At 39.7% G+C, this 17,769-nt stretch overlaps 1 protein-coding gene across 1 annotated transcript in view; it reads right to left on the bottom strand.

The window, feature by feature from the left end:
• TGFBI (transforming growth factor beta induced) overlaps nucleotides 1-17,769 on the bottom strand; it is a 45,799-nt gene that overhangs the window by 15,315 nt on the left and 12,715 nt on the right. The window contains exons 3-8 of the mRNA XM_081965246.1: nucleotides 12,363-12,427; nucleotides 6,208-6,365; nucleotides 4,896-5,060; nucleotides 3,410-3,556; nucleotides 3,121-3,262; nucleotides 8-115 (exon numbers count right to left, since the gene is read on the bottom strand). Of these exons, the coding sequence (XP_081821372.1) occupies nucleotides 8-115; nucleotides 3,121-3,262; nucleotides 3,410-3,556; nucleotides 4,896-5,060; nucleotides 6,208-6,365; nucleotides 12,363-12,427 (785 nt within the window). The remainder of the gene's footprint in view (nucleotides 1-7; nucleotides 116-3,120; nucleotides 3,263-3,409; nucleotides 3,557-4,895; nucleotides 5,061-6,207; nucleotides 6,366-12,362; nucleotides 12,428-17,769) is intronic.

Raw genomic sequence — 17,769 nt, 5'->3', positions numbered from 1 at the left:
TGATTGCCAATACAGCTTACTTCCAACATATTACCCTCTAGGGTTTCCATGGATAAACCGGCAATAATAGCTTCAGCACACATAGCTGTTTTTAAGATGTGGTTGTTCAGTAGTGCTATAGGGGAATAGAAGACAGTAAGTGGAACATTTTTCTAAGTAGCTTGTACATCTCTTCTAGTGATTCATAAGCTATGGAGTGAAAATTAAATAGTATTTCAGAACAATGGCAAGCTGACGTGCTTAACATTTTTGCCTATAAATAGGCAAAATAGTCAAGCGAAAACACACCTTGCAAATTACTCAGTGCAGTTTTCTCCAATCCGATGCCCTCCTGATACATTGAGTCTACAACTCCTAGAATTATATCTGGAGGACAGGCTGAGGAAGGTGGGCTCATTGTTTTAGTTCATTGCATATAAAAAAAAAAAGAGTTGCTTGTAGCCTCCAGACTGCCTGGTCATACAGGCAAATCAATTGTAAATACAATACTTAAGGACAAGGAAGGTGTTCTACTAGTTCTGAGCAAGGAGGAATCAGGTGTTTGTTCCAAGCCCAACCTCCTTATCATCATCATCATCATCATCATCATCATCATCATCATCATCATCATCATCATCATCATCATCATCCATAAATGGAGGGTGGTTATTTGCAGAGAATAATCTGTAGCCATATGTCTAAGAGAACCCTGCCCAGTAGAGGTGAAATTCCTTTGTTGGAACAATTGTTGGAACTATTGGAACAAGAATAGCGAGGGATAGAAACTTGTGTATTGTAATAATATAATCATGTAGGCAGAGACTCCAATACAGGCAGTCTCCAGATTAAGAACATCTGACTTATGAACAACCCATACTTACTAATGTGCTGCCTATCACTAAAAATGGCAGACAGTTTTGTCCTTCCTTGAGCCAATGAACCTCTGACGCTGCACAATGTTTTTATAAACCCCTGTAGTTGTGCATTTTTTTAATATGCTGCCTGTTTTCAGCATTTCATGTAAACGCTGCATAGCATCAGCAGTTTGTTGGCTGAAGGAAGGAAAATGCCATCTGTCATTTTTAGTAATAGGCAGTCTATTCATAAATATGAGTTCCACACAATTTACATACATACAATTTCAGATTAAAGACAGGATTAGAAACGGAGCTCATTCCAGGAACTGCTTGTAGTCTTCAAATTCATTCTAACTCTTCCTTACAATTTACAAAAATATTGATTTGCTAAAAAGTACTCCTATACTATAGCATAGTTTGCATACGCAAAATCAGGTACATTTATTTCCGAAAGATAAGATGCTTCTCAACTCTGAGTGAACGCATTTGTTCAGATCCTTGGCAAAACTAAGGATTATTTCCCCATTTAAAAGCACAGACAACTGGTCTAACTATATTATCTTTGGCTTTAGAAATGAATGAGTGTTGTTTATTTTATATAAATATAAATACACACACACACACACACACACACACACACAGCTTGCTATCACAGAGGTTTCTGAAGCCCAGCTAGTGTCATCAAATACATCATTCAACATGCTGATTGCTATTGTTCATCCCCCACCGCCCATAGAAAGTGCTGACCAGCTTGCCCAGTTCCCCCTGCATCTGCCTTCTTGGTAATGAGTCAATGCTGACACAGCTTTCTCATGGTTTCCTCTCTCTAGTCCTGCCTTAAAGTCAGCACAAGGGTTGAAGAAAGCTCATCGCCAAAGCAGTGACTCATGAAAACACCATATACCAAAAGAGGAAAAAGAATTCGGAAGAGCCACCACTGTAGTAGGGAGATATGCAAACACGGCAAACTATTACTCCAGTCAGGTTCCCTTCTATTCATAGATAATTTGTTGATACAACAATCGAACAGAGAGAAAAAGGGGCAACACTATCAAAGTTTTGGCCTATCTTAGCTCTAGATGGTGAGAACAGACATCATGATTAGAATTTTATTAGATTTCAAAATAGGTGGCCCAATTCTTTATTTAGAACCTCTCGTTAAAACCCAAAGGCAATTTCATTTGTCTGGATGAGTAAGTCTAGTGATTAGGTTCAGACCATTTTTAAATAGGGAACGTTGCCTTAGGTCTGTGATGGCGAACCTATGGCACGCATGCCACAAGTGGCAAGCAGAGCCATATTTGCCAGCATGGCAGCCCTCAGCTCTAGCACACATGCGCGCGCTGGCCAGCTGATTTTTGGCCTTCCAGAGGGCCAGGGGAGGCCGTTTTCCCCCTCCCCAGGCTTCAGGAAAACCTCTGGAGCCTTGGGAGCACGAAAAACAGGCCAAATGGGCAAACTGGAATTTTGTTTCTGAACTTCCGGTTGGGCTGTTTTTTGCCCTCCCCAGGCTTCAGGAAAGCCTATGCGTGGTGGGAGGTTCACGCACATATGTGCAGGTGGGGGGGCGTACACGCATGTGCATGTGGGGGGCACGTGTATGTGCACAATAGCACATGCACGCACAGTTTTGGTACACCTTTAGAAAAAGGTTAGCCATCACTGCCTTAGGTTATAGGTAATATGCATTCACATATACTATGTTTACCCAAGTATACATTGCTTTCGCAAAGTAGAAATAAAATGCAATTTCTTTAGAAGTTTAAATAAGGTTTTCACCACAAAATAAAATAAAATAAAACCCTTTGGATTTCATAACTGAGAAAGATCAGCATCCTCCATGAATGGTACATCAGACAAACTGATCTCATATCCTGCCTGTCTTTATAAGTTAATATTAATGCTTGCAACACTTAAAAGCTTGATTAATTCTCCCATACAAGTATTTATTTCATATGAAAATAAGGACACCTTAAAAGAACGTTATTTAAGGAAAGATTCAGTTTTGCCAAGAGAATGTTTAAATGTGATTTCTATATTTCTGAAAGGATGAATTATAACGAAAGCTAAATGGCCATTCATAACCCTCAGGATAGTGTGTTATACCTCAATACAGTTCCTATCACTTGTAACCATCATTTACTGTCTCACTATAACTCAAGAGAATAAAGAGGATTGAATAGTAATAAATTTCAAAAATACATTTAGCTTCCATATAGACTCAAATCTCTGGTGAAAACAATAGACTTTCTATTATTATTACGGATAGATTATGACTATTTACCTTTCAGAGCTTCTGGGTCTCCTAGAATCCTGTTAAGCATTTCTTTAGGAATCTTCCCAAAAGCTTCATTGGTTGGCGCTAATAATGTAAATTGACCTTCATTGTCTAAAAGATTATTGAGACCAGCCGCTGCCACAGCAGCCTTTAAATAAATGGAAAAGAAAGAGAATCGGTTATGTTACAGTAAGTCTACAGGTAATAAAGTTGCCGATTACATACATTTTCAAGAAAGTGGTCTCAGTTTCCGTTGGTGCAAGAAAATGACTGAGATCATTTGAGATGAACTTACCCTAAGAGTTTCAAGACTTTCTTCAAACTCTACAACTTGCAGGATACTGTTGGAAGTTGTAGAAATGACTTTGTCTATCAGATGGACTACTCCATTGGTAGCATGATGGTCAGCCTTCAGTAACCTAGCACAGTTCACAGTCACAATCTGGAATGGGCAGGACAGGAATAAATGGAAATGAATATATTGTTGGCATTAAATGCCTAGATTGATTTGAAGGATGACACAACACAGAAGGGGTATTGTTAAGAGAGAATGCATCTAGTCATAGCTTGTGTAGATCTGACAGAATATTTTGAAGAATCCTATAGATTTTACAAAGAGCTGTTTTAAAATGAATAATTTTACTTTAATAAAAACTCATAAAGGTAAAGGTTCCCCTTGCATATATGTGCTAGTCGTTCCTGACTCTAGGGGGCGATGCTCATCTCTGTTTCAAAGCCAAAGAGCCAGCGCTGTCCGAAGACATCTCCGTGGTCATGTGGCCAGCATAACTAAATGCTGAAGGCACACGGAATACTGTTACCTTCCTCCCCTATTTTTTTACTTGCATTTTTTACATGCTTTCAAACTGCTAAGTTGGCAGAAGCTGGGACAAATAATGGGAGCTCACCCCATTATGTGGCACTAGGGATTCAAACTGTCAGTCTGCTGACCTTTTGATCGACAAGCTCAGTGTCTTAGCCACTGAGCCACCACATCCCACATAGATACAGAGATAAAGAAAAACTCATAAAGACCAATAATTCAAAGAATGTCTTTTTACTCATTTTTTTACTCAAAGACAAATATCTAAACACAAGGCACTATAAAAACTGATGCATACATATTTCACTTCATAGAATTTGTATTATATTCACTCTACACCAATGTAGACTAGACATCCCCCTGCTTCTCTTTCAATATAATTTAATAGTCTTCTTTTAAATTATATATTATAATGAAAATATTATATGGCTGTTGGGAAATGTGAATAAAGGCAACTGTACTCAGTTTTTAAATCTTTGCATTCCTAAAAACATGCTAAGCTGCATATATTCATCATAATGGCTATGAGAGCATCTCTTTATCTTCATTGTAGAAACTCCAGATAAAGACAACTTTAAAAAGCTAGTCTTCTTATCTGGTCTACATTTTTTGGCTATCATATTATAGAAAGCAGTGGTGAAATTCAATTTTTTTTACTACTGGTTCTGTGGGTTTGGCTTGGTGGGCATGGCAGGGGAAGTATACTGCAAAATCCCCATTCCCACCCCATTCTGGGGCCAGCCAGAGGTGGTATTTACTGGTTCTTCAAACTACTTAAAATTTCCGCTAAAACCTGCTGAATTTCACCCCTGATAGAATTTATATTAATATAACTGGCTACATTATTAAGCCATCCAAAGTAGGAACGAAATAATCTTATCTTCATCCAGACTGAAGTTAAGTCCAGACTAAGTTAAGTCTGTGCCCAGCTGTGTTTGCAAATTTACCAGATACTTACTCCATTTGGATAATGGTGAATCTTGATGTCAATATTCTGGTACATTGAAGGGAGAGAAAGCCCATGTTTTAGCTCATCAGTTAGGACTCGTTTATTCACCATGTGATATCGCAGAGCATTTAGCAGCTCAATATTGACATTGCTCACCAACGAATCCAACACTTCCTAAGATCAAGAAATCATATTAAAGAGCTGGCTGTTCTGAGCATCCTGTCCCAGATCTGGGTCTATGTATTTTACGTGACTATTTCTATCTGCTTTCTGCCTGGTAGGAGGTGGAGAACTGTACTAGTTTCCCTAGAGTGGAAATTGAGAGCGTTGCCAGAAAAACAGCAGTTGCCATCTCAACATTTTTCTTAACAGAAATTTTCCTTATTTCTGCTTCCTTTTCCAACCCGATGCATTAAAGTACAACTACCCTAATTCTCAGTTATCATGGCTAGTAACAGAATGATCTGGAGGCACTGTGTTGAGGTGGCTTACCCTTGAGAAAAGAAATTTTGCTTTTCCAAGAAGGAAAAGCAAAGCTAATGAAGAGGTACAGTAATAACTACATATTCAGCTCAATGCAACAATATCCACAGAATTCTGTTGCTTTCGTTAGATGGATGAAAGCACTGAATAGCAGCATTATGCCACCAGCTCTTTCATTTTGAAGCAGATGTGCAACACTGCAACAGGTGTGGGAAAGGGGTTACCACAACTCTGCTTTAATTAGTCTGAGGTCCTTGTCTCCCTATAGAACAGTGGTTCTCAACCTTCCCAATGCCGCAACCCTTTAATGCAGTTCCTCATGTTGTGGTGACCCCCAACCATAAAATTGGTTTCTCGGTTCGAAAATATGTGTTTTCCAATGGTCTTAGGCAACCCCTGTGAAAGGGTCATTCGACCGCCAAAGGGGTCCCGACCCACAGGTTGAGAACTACTGCTGTAGAAGATACGGGGTCAAAATAAAGAAAAGGAACTGACTTTTTGATTGCCAATCTGATAGTCATCTCCTACATTCTAACAGTGTAACCTGGTTTTTTTTTGGCTTTAATGAGCCTGGAGTGGATATAGTTTGCTGCACATATCTTACATAATTCCACCTAATGCCATTTTTTTTCAAAATATGTCAAGCATATTTATATAATATTTCTGATAAAGACAAGGCAAGGCTTTCATTTTACAGGCATAACTCTGGATCCAACTTCTTCGCATTCTATTTCTGCTTGACTGTATTCATAATGATTGGTTAAAAACCAAGCTTGGATATCTATCACATCAGGAATTCTGCCCACATTGAGAACAAATATAGCTGCTCTAGACTCACAGCAGACAATGATGCCCAGGCCTCATTGGTGGGGGCAAAGATTGTGTAGCTGCCAGGCCCTGTGATTTCAGCACTCAGGTTAGAGCTGGCAGAATAGAGCTGAGTGGTGGTGGCTCCAACAACTCCAAGTGTCTCATAAAGATTGGCAAGTGGCAAAGCTGTTAAAAACAAAGGTATTTTTCTTTAGCAAAGTCATAGTCAATTCAGAACAAAATCTTTTCTCCCGCCCACCCTCCCTGGAACTGGGTAGGTCTAGTTTAATAGAAAGAAGGACTAGGGGAGACATGATAGCAGTGTTCCAATATCTCAGGGGTTGCCACAAAGAAGAGGGAGTCAAACTATTCTCCAAGGCACCTGAGGGTAGAACAAGAAGCAATGGGTGGAAACTAATCAAGGAGAGAAGCAACTTAGAACTGAGGAGAAACTTCCTGACAGTTAGAACAAATAATCAGTGTAACAGCTTATCTCCAGAAGTTGTGAATGTCCCAACACTGGAAGTCTTTAAGAAGATGTTGGATAGCCATTTGTCTGAAACGGTACAGGGTTTCCTGCCTAGGCAGGGGGTTGGACTAGAAGACCTCCAAGGTTCCTTCCAACTCTGCTACTGTATTATTGTATTGTTCCTCTCCCTTTCCCTTCCCCCTCCCTTTCTGTTTCCCTCTCTCTCTCTTTCTCTCTCTCTCTCTCTCTCCCTCCCTCCCTCTCTCTTTTTTCTTTTTTTTTCTTTTTTCTCTTTCTATGGTGCGATCAAATCAGTATCGACTCCTAATGATCACCTAGACCAGTGGTGGGCAACCTTTTTTTTCAACTGAGCCAAATCTCGCCAAAACCACGATTGAAATTTACTTTGAGAGCCACATTTTTAAAACCGAAAATACATAGGATGGTACACTGTTTTTAGTTTCAATAAGTTTTTATTGAGAATATTCTGCATGCAAGTATCCACATAGGTCGGGAGGATACAAATAACACAACTAATAAAACAAAAACTTTAGAACGATATTATTTATCGATAACGTTAAATTCCGTAAAATTTGCCTTACAATGTAGAGAAAATTACATCCTGACATTGACTGACAAAGTCACAACCACTAATGTGAACATTGGCCTTGCATTTCCTTGGATAGTTTGAGTAAGTCAGGTTTGTATGTTGTTGTTTTTAATTTCATCTCTCTCTCCCACTTTCTTTCTTTTTTTCTTTTTCTTTCTCTCTCTCTCTCTGGCTCTTTGTCTCTCTCTCCCTCCCTCCCCCATCTCTGTCACTCTGTGTGTGTGTGTCTGTCTGTCTGTCTCTCACTAACTCTGTGTGTGTGTGTGTCTGTCTCTGTCTCTCCCTCTGTCTCTCTCCCCTCCCTTCCTCTCTCTGTCACTCTGTGTATGTGGGTGTGTCTGTCTCTCACTCATTCACTTAATCACTCACTCTGTGTGTGTCTCTCTCTCTGTCTGTCTATCTTTCTCTCCCTCCCTCCCCCTCTCTGTCTCTCTCTCTCTGTCTGTGTGTGTGTGTGTGTCTGTCTGTCAGTCTCTCTCTGATTCCCTCCCTCACTCCCTCTCTGTTCCTCTCTCTGTCTGTCTGTCTCTCTCTCACACACACACACTGTGGCCACCTTGTTGAGTGTTCCAATCACATTTGAAACACTCAAACTGGCCTGCATTTATGGTATTTTGCAGCATTCTGCAGTCATAGGACCAAAATTGGTTGTCACTCGCCCGGGCTTTTGCAGAAGCTTTCCTCCGAAGCCCGAGAGGAGGGAGGGGAGCGGGCACCCGGCACACAGAAGAGCCGCATTAAAGGGTGTAAAGAGCCGCATGTGGCTCGCGAGCCACGGGTTGCCCACCACTGACCTAGACAAGTCATTGTAGTTTTTCTGACAAAATGTTGGAAGTGGCTTAGCATTGCCTCCTTCCTAAGGCTGAGAGGGACTGACTGGGCCAAAGTCATCCAGTTCTGGCTTTGTGCTTAAGGTGGAACTAGAACTCCCAGTTTCTACCTCATGCTTTAATTACTGTATTAAACTGGCTCTCTGATTGGGGTTAGAGTTATTTCTCAATTATAATCAAATAATTAAGCAATAGGGTGGTGCTGAGAGTTAGTGAGGCCAATTGAAATCAATGAGACAGATTAGACAGAATTATTTAAATCCTGTTCCTGGTTCTTGAAAAACAATTACGTCTAAATCCAAACTACTGAATCGACACAATTTTTTCACATATTACTAACTTAGACCTAGACCTAGAGTTATCTTGATTGCTATTTTAAATCTGAAGAAGACAGAAAAGAGAAACAAAAGTGGCAAATGATATTTTGCATGGACATGGGAACAATTGCGTAGGCACACCGTATCTGCTGTGCAGAAAACCAGATAACGATTAAAAGGACAAAACAGAAATCTCTCTTCTTCTATCTAGTGGTTATCTGGATTTTTGCGGACCAGATATTAAGTTAAAAATATTACTTTGTAGGTGGAGAAGCAGCGAGGAGAATGAGACTTCACTCTTTCTCATTCCATCATTTTCCTACAGTTTATTACTCTTTAGGCATCCATTTGCAACTGCAGACACATTTAAGATTCAACAGAAAACATGGGGTGGGAGGTGGGGAAGAGTAATTTATAGAAAGCAATTTGCAGGTTTCATTTTTTTTCACTCCAGGCTGCTCTTCTGTGCCATCAACGCAGAATTGAAATTGAGAAACGATAGATGATAGATAGATAGATAGATAGATAGATAGATAGATAGATAGATAGAGATAGATAGATAGATAGATAGATAGATAGATAGATAGATAGATAGATAGATAGAGATACCTCGGTATACCGAGGAGCTAAGGGTGATGAAGCGCCATAGGAGACGTCTAGAGAGCAGGTGGAGATCCTCACGCTCCGAGTCTGATCGAACACAGGTAAGAGCCTATTTACGGACCTACCTTGTGGCATTGAGAGCGGCCAAACGTAGACATTGTGCCGCTCTTATTGCGTCCGCGGATAACCGCCCTGCTGCCCTGTTTAGGGTGACCCGCTCTCTCCTGTCACAGGGGACGCGGGGGGCACCCTTGCAGGGTAGAGCAGAGGAGTTTGGGGAATATCTGCAGGACAAAGTCGCTCAGATCCGGAGCGGATGGGCTCCCTCCAGTGGACCGGACGAGCCGTCAACAGTGAGTCTTGTGAGACCATTCTGGGAGGAGTTTGACTCTGTTGCCCCCGAGGATTTGGACAGGTTGTGTGGACGGCTGCGACCCACCACATGTTCAATGGACCCGTGTCCCTCCTGGCTGGTACTGGCATCCTGGGAGGTGACACGAGGCTGGCTTCTGGGCCTGGTGAACGCCTCATTAGGTGAGGGCTTCCTACCAACTGCCTTGAAAGAGGCGGTGGTGAGGCCCTTGCTCAAGAGGCCTTCACTGGACCCAATGGAGCTGGCTAATTATCGTCCAGTCTCCAACCTTCCCTTTTTAGCGAAGGTTGTTGAGAATGTGGTGGCACAGCAATTTCCACGACACCTTGACGAATCCGAATATCTAGACCCACGCCAGTCCGGCTTCCGACCCGGGCACAGCACAGAGACAGCCTTGGTCGCGCTGGTCGATGATCTCTGGAGGGCCAGAGATAGAGGTTGTTCCTCTATCCTGGTCCTATTAGACCTCTCAGCGGCTTTTGATACCATCGACCATGGTATCCTATTGCGCCGGCTGGAGGGGATGGGAGTCGGGGGCACCGTTTTACGGTGGTTCGGCTCCTACCTCTCCGACCGGTCGCAATGTGTATTGACAGGGGGGCAGAGGTCGACCCTGAGGTTGTGGGGTGCCACAGGGGTCAGTCCTCTCGCCCCTCCTGTTCAACACATATGTGAAGCCGCTGGGGGAGATCATCCGTGGTTTGGGGGTTGAATACCATCTGTACGCTGATGATACTCAGCTGTACGTTTCAACCCCAAATCACCCCAGCGAGGCTGTCGAAGTGATGTCCCGGTGTTTGGAAGTCGTCGGGGTCTGGATGGGGGACAACAGACTCAAACTCAACCCCTCCAAGACTGAGTGGCTGTGGCTACCGGCACCTCGGTTCAGTCAGCTGACTCCAACGCTGGCCATAGGGGGCGAACAACTGCCCCCTGTGGAACGGGCGCGCAATTTGGGCGTCCTCCTAGATGCCCGGCTGTCAATGGACGACCATGTGGCAGCCGTGGCTAGGGGGGCGTTCCACCAGGTTCGCCTGGTGCGCCAATTGCGCCCCCTTCTGGACCGGGATGCCCTACGCACGGTCACTCATGCACTGGTGACGTCTCACCTGGACTACTGTAATGCTCTCTACATGGGGCTTCCCTTGGGACGCGCACGAAGACTGCAGCTAGTCCAGAACGCAGCCGCGCGGGCAGTCATGGGGAGTACTAGGTACTCCCACGTAACACCGCTCCTGCGCGAGCTGCACTGGCTACCTGTGGTCTTTCGGGTGCGTTTCAAGGTTTTGACCACCATCTTTAAAGTGCTCCATGGCATAGGGCCTAGTTACCTGCGGGATCGCATCCTCCCACATACATCCCTGCGGCCAATTCGCTCTCACAGGGAGGGGCTTCTCCTGGTGCCGTCCACTAGGCAATGCCAACGGGCGACACCAAGGAGTAGGGCCTTCTCTGTGATGGGCCCAACCCTCTGGAATGACCTCCCCCCCGACATTAGAACCACCACTGACTTCCGCTCCTTCCGGCAGAAACTGAAGACACACCTGTTCCGACTGGTTGGCCTGGCATAATTCTTAACGTTTACCTCCTGGCATATATATTTCCTACTGGTTTTTTAGGGGATTTAATTTTATAGGACACGGGTTTTAAATTTTGTATATTTTAAATTATTTATTTAGCAATTACAGTTCTGTCTATTTTATCCTCCTCTTATTTATTTATGTATTTATCCATCTAATAATTCTAATTGTTATTATGTATGATGTTTTTGATATGGACTGTACACCGCCCCGAGTCCCTTTTGGGAGAGGGGGCGGTCTAGAAGTGCTAATTAAATTAAATAAATAAAAATAAATAAAGATAGATAGATGATAGATAGATAGATAGATAGATAGATAGATAGATAGATAGATAGATAGATAGATAGATAGATAGATAGATGATAAATAGATAGATAGGATAAGATAAGACAGAAATAAATAGATATCAGATATATATATATTATACACTAAAGAATAGTGTATAATACCTAACACACCATATATGCCTGGTGTGTGTGTCAGTTGTACAGAACCCATGAATGTAAAGGTGCTGCATAGGAAGGCAGATAAAGTGAAGTGAGACTGGTTTATGAACAGTTTTCTAGGGAAGGGAAGGGAAGGGAAGGGAAAGGAAAGGAAAGGAAAGGAAAGGAAGGAAAGGATAGGAAAGAGAGTTGAAAAGTTTTAAGGAAAACGGGCAGAAAGAAAAGAAATCTGCTCTACTATGAGAAAGCAACAAAATGGAAACTCGAAAGAGGTAACTGAAGAAGATAAATGGTAGCATTGCTGTATCAGAAAAAAAAGTGCTTAGTTCAGTTCTGTTTCTAGAAAATGCCTGCTAAGAACTTCTTTGTCATATTTCTTAAGGCAGCTTATTTCTCCTTACATTCCACGCACACCCCAGACACATTACTCTTGAAATTAAAGTTTCCTTTAGCCATCATAATTAATAGCCATTGACAGACAAAAATAGCGTGGTTTATGGAAATGCTGAGGAAAGAAAATTCACTATAATCTCCCATTTGCCTGTGTAACAAAAGCCAAAATATGTGACAGAAAATAGGAATAAAATAAAATTAGGACTGAAAGGTTTTACTCTGAGATGCCAGATGAGAACCTGTTTGCTCTGTATATGTGTTAACTAATTAAATCCCGCACATAGGCAATACTGTACTTGTCTTGCTAGCTATTTAATATTGTTTATACTTTGAAAACAGAAAGCATAATGACCGGTTTTAAATGTTAAAAAAAATCTGCCTCTTTTTATATCACTCCGTTTAGAACAGATATTTGAAAAAATATTATTATAATTTGCTTTTTTACTTATTGATTTATTGCTCAATGGTCAAATCAAGAGATACACATCAATACATTGATCACTACAAATTTATATGGTTCAAACTGGGGGACCTGTAAATGTCACTTAATAATCTTATTTACCAGCTGGGCAGCCTTTTTCTCCAGGAACTTCTTCATATCCAGGACAACATTCATAAGCAACAACTCTGTAGTGAGAAATATGCACAGCATAATAAGATAAATCAACCAAAATGTCAGTTACCATCTGGCATAATTGATACAGTGAAAGTTGACTGAAATTAAGTTATATCAGTCTGCATTGACCTATCATTCTGTAATTTGTGACCATCAACCAGTGGTAGGATCCTGCCAGTTTAACAACTGGTTCGGTAATTGTGCACTTCACGCGCGCACGTCTGTGCAGTTTTAAGAAAACTTACCTTCCACATTACTGCTGGGAAGTAACACAGCTGAGGCATGGCAATCTGCTCTGCCGCGCGAATCAGCTGAGAAGATATAGGTCAGTAAAGTGCCCACCTGATCGTCGGAGCAAATTAGTTCACTCCCAGCTGATCATCAGAGCTACCGGTTTGCCCAAACCGGTCCGAACTGGTCGAACTCCCCCCTGCCATCAATCTTCCTGAAAAGTCATATAGAACAACTGGAAAGATGATTGGTGAAATTAATTGAAAAATGGTAGAGTACTAAGGGGAGGGATTCTAAAGATGAACTGGAAAATCAACGTGTTTTACTATAACAGAAGTGGCAGAACCAGGGGGCAGAGTCAAAAGGTGAATCAGTCTAGAGTCTCTATGTAGTCACAAATGAAGTAAGTCCAACCTCTCTTGAATTTCATTTACCCTTATCTAATGCTAAGATAGTGCTAACCATTAATGAATAGTTTTCTGTGTATAGGAATAATTAGCAATAAATCAGTTTAATTGGAGCTTCATGTGTAGTCCTGATCTTTTGCGCCTGACACTCACTTACCATATTGGGGAGCAAGATCTACTAAGGGGGTATCACTTTAGCAAAATGTGCATAAAACATATTCATTGAAGCTAACATCATATATTGTTTTTTAACTGTTAAACATACATCCATTCTTTGCGTCTTTCTAAAGCTTAAAAAGTTTCAATTCATCTATGTATATCAGGGTGATCAACTGTAATCTACATTAAAAGTAATGAAGTGATTTTTTTTTTAGCAGATTAAGATACTTTGGTATCTGCTGGGCTCCTACATTGTATTTAATCACTGTTTGGATGATATCCATAATTCCATTATGTTTATTATTTTAACAAGTTATCTAACGTTTTTTCTCATCAAGCCTCAATACTAGAATAATATGTCTTTCCTTGGGAGATAATTTTTGCTTTCTTTGACCAGCATACTTGACTAGGAATTGATTTAAATATTTTTTTCATTCTCTTGTACCAATTTATATGAACTCATGGCTCAATTTATATGAACTCATATCCCAACTGTATTATGAGCAATCAGGTAAATAAATCAGCCAATGAATGTACCTCTTGTGTTGTAAATAAACATCCAGGCCAATTAGTTATGTTCTAAGATTTATTTTTTTTTAAAAAAAATGATCAGTGATCAAATTAATGAGTTGCCTTTGACAAATTTAACAGCTGCTGGTCGGTTGTCTTTTCTCTGCCTTATAGCAGAAGACTAGATAGAATATATAGAAATAAAAGTCAGCATTTAAAAAACCCTCCATTTTATTATTATTTTTAAAGAACAAAATAAAAGCTATGGTTTTCTTTTTCATAAGGGAAAAAAGCTTCATCTTTCCCCAATATTGGTTAACTTCTAAATATGCTACTTTTAGAAAAGCAGACAATATAATCTAAGTGTCAAAACTGCAAAGAGCATAATGCATTTGCCTGTGTATTTAACCTATAGAATTGACTCAAAAGCAAGCAAGCCATATTCGATTAAAATATTATGAAATATATAGGAATGTATCTGTATATGAAATAGGAGAGAATCATTGGATGGCAGCAAGTTAAAACTATTTGGCATTTTATGATTTGATCTTTACTGTGTTACAGGATGAAAAAAATCTTTAATATAATTAAATTTTAAACTGTGCAACAAATACAAATACATTTATAAAAACAGATTCTGTTCTGCAATTTCCAAGAAACGTTACCTAGGAAAATCCTGACTCATTGTCTAGACTTTATATATATATTCCATATGGGAAATGTTTTCCTTAAAATAATTTGTTTTCTTTGATGTTTGGAGCTTTCAACACCCCACTGGTACACTTTTCAATCTCACACTGACTTTTTCTTTAGTACAGATATACACATTTATATGGCCAAATAAACTCACCCTTAATAGTCTAGACAGATTTTTAGTTCAAACCAGAATTAAACACACACACACAAAAGATTAATGGAGAATTCAGACACAGTTCAGCATCAAGAATTCCCAAGATAGAATGTTGTTTCTCAAAGACTTATTTATAGAGAAATGGGCGTTAATGAGCTGCTACTAACTGGCCAGAAACCTAATGTATACAAACTTAGAAGGGCAGTCTGAACTCTTCAGTAGAAGTGTTTGCTTGATTTGGTGGATCAACTGAAAATTAATGAGCACAGAGCCTAAGGGAATAAATGACTAAAAAGAAATTGCTTGTCTTTAAGTTGATGTCAGCAGGGTTCCACATATTATGGAGAAATAAATCTGAGGCAAATATACACAAAATAGACAGTTGTAGCTCAACATTATTATTCTATACCATCTTTATGGGTCACTACTTAGCCTAGGTAAATACCTCTCTCACTGAAAAACAGAGGTAGTGGAAAGGAAAATGTTGAGTTTGAAGAGCTTGATATGTGTGCACTAGCATTGAAAGTGTAGCATATTTACTTATGACATCTAATTATTTATTCCACCACTGCTTGAACCATTATCCTAGTTATACCACTGGCTGGATGAATCGTAACCAGAAACCATTCCCAACATCTGCTTCTCCAAGTGGTATTATCTAGTGGTTAGTAGTTTTATTAAGTTTGTTTCCTATGAAAGAAAAAAAAACACGTCCTTTTAAACAGTAAGAACTGTCAAAGCACTATATACCGTAAGACTAAATAATATTGCTATTATTGTTCAGGTGCAGAATAAGCAGCCTGAAAAAAAGAAGACACTGCCTATCTCTATGCTAAGCTACAATTAAAAACTAAGGAGGCTTTGGGATTCACAGTTCTAGTTATGTTACACAGAGATAGAAGAAGAATTTTTATGGGCTATGTTCTTAGCTTAGCTTCTATGGTAAGTCCCTCATGTCAAATTAAAAACTGATTTTCACATATTTTGTTCCTGAAGAAGGAACTGAAGAAGGATGTGATGGCACACATGCTACATATTTGGGTCAGAATCAACTGGCTTCCTGCTCCATTTTCCTGTTTGGTTTTTCTGTTGGAATGGTATGTGGGAATGACCTTGAGGGAAGAGAGGAAGTGATGTGTCCGAGGGAACAATCAGACAAGAGAGGGTGGATCCCACAGTTGCTTAATGGTCAGAGAAAAAAACTTAGGAAGGACCCACCCTAATTGATCAGGCTAATAAGAGAAAGCAGGAAATCTGCAATTTCAGACTTGCAAGGTTCTGTTAATGTAGTCTTAGAATAAAATAAAGTTAGCTTAACTGATCATGTTTCCTTTCTGGTTTGCTTTGGAGGGCTGATACCTGCTTTCTTTCCCAGTTTGAAACTAAGCAATGATGTTCTAAATTCTGATTCTCCTGGCTTCCAATGTCTTGTATGCTTTAGTAATATAACTCAGATTCAAGTGTTGTCTATGATTATCCTTATTAATGCAAAAGTTATTGACCAGCCCTCCTTTACCAAACACAAACCGGAGAAATTTGGATGAAATAGAATACAGATAGTCATGGCAACTATCCTGTACACTGGAAGTATGGAATATTGTGTCCAGCAATTGTTTTAGACTTCAAGCCCATAATCTCCTGCCAATGGGCATGCTGGCTAAAGCTGACACAAGTTGACATTCAAAACCTCTAGAAATTTCTTAATTGCTTACCTGCTACATTACTCCCTCAAATCATTACTTTTTAAAGTCTCTTTTATAGTGACCTAGGAGTAAAGGTATTCTTGTTTGCATTCATGTGGGATGGAATTCTTACAGACTTATGCCATTCCTGGTAAACTAAATCATTCTGTTACAGTCATGAGTAAAATCGAAAAAAATGTAAGGATGCTATCAGGGAGAATAATTCTTTGCTTCAACATCTATCTTTGAAAAACTATCTAATTAACTAAACAGAGTTCTTCTTCACTGTATAGTTAATAAAATATTGTGATATCACTTTAGTTGTCATTGCTCTTAAACCAACATCTAATCCAAACATATACTGACAGTTATACAAACCTACTTCTCCATGCAGTCTAATTCCAAATCAAACATACATTCTAAAACTGGGAATAAAAATTACAAATTAGTGATGTCAGTAGTCTGTAAGGAAAATATGTATAAAATGTTTTACAGATGGCACTTTCCCCCCAATGAGCAAAGCTGTTTGGGGAATTCTGGGAGTTGAAGTCGTCCAGGCTTAAAGTTGCCAAGTTTGGAGACTCCTGGTCTAGGGGATCAGTTTACTAAAAATCTGCTAGAGGGTAGAAATTTTGATTAACAACTGCTTAAAATTGGCAGTGGAACAAGAAATAAGTGGTCCAGAAATGTTTTTTTTAAATATATTGATGATTAAGTGCTTTAATAAATGTACTGTTATTATTAATTGTTACTGCCCAAGTAAGGATTTTCCAGATATATAGATTTTTGAATATTTTTTTACAATGGCTGTGGATCATGTTGAATTGGTTAATAATTGGAAAAGAGATGCTGCTGCTGCATTTGGTCATGTCCCAGTAACTTTATCAATTGCAAGAGTTATTCCATTTTTTTTCAAGATGGTATTTAATTACATCATTCCCGACAGTCTACTTTTTATAAAACAGATATAACAAAAAAGTTTTTTTTTCTTAGAATGAAGTATTCTGTGAATGTCTCAGTTGTTTGGGATATATATATGATCATGTCACTGCTGGTGTTTCATAGGGGAAAAACTGCATCAAATCATGAAACAAGAAAATGGAAGGTGGGGGGGGGAATAAGGAATGAATGCAAAGAGATTGAGACTAGAATTACATAAATCTCTGCCATACAGAGCAACAAGTTCCATCTTTTGCATATAATATGCAAGCCACCCCTTATTAAGATGTTCTTCAGGCTAAAGATACCCAGGTTCCTTCAGTCACTCCTTACAGCAACTTCCCTGGACATTTACCAATTTTTCATTGCACTTTTTCAAATGTAACATCCATGAACAGTTAAGTACTCAAGGTAAGTTTTGACAAATGTAACATAAAAGCTGAGAATCTACTTCTCATGATCTCACCAGTCTTATTCTGTTCCTATAATCTATGATTGCATTTGCTTTTTTTTTTTTTTACCATGCTGGCTTTTACATTCTTTTACATTCAAGCTACAACAAGACACTCAAATCC

The sequence above is a fragment of the Natrix helvetica genome (assembly GCF_964273705.1).
Source record: "Natrix helvetica genome assembly, chromosome: 1".
In the NCBI taxonomy this organism is placed as follows: Eukaryota; Metazoa; Chordata; class Lepidosauria; order Squamata; family Natricidae; genus Natrix; species Natrix helvetica.
This window is presented reverse-complemented; position numbering and strand designations above follow the sequence as displayed.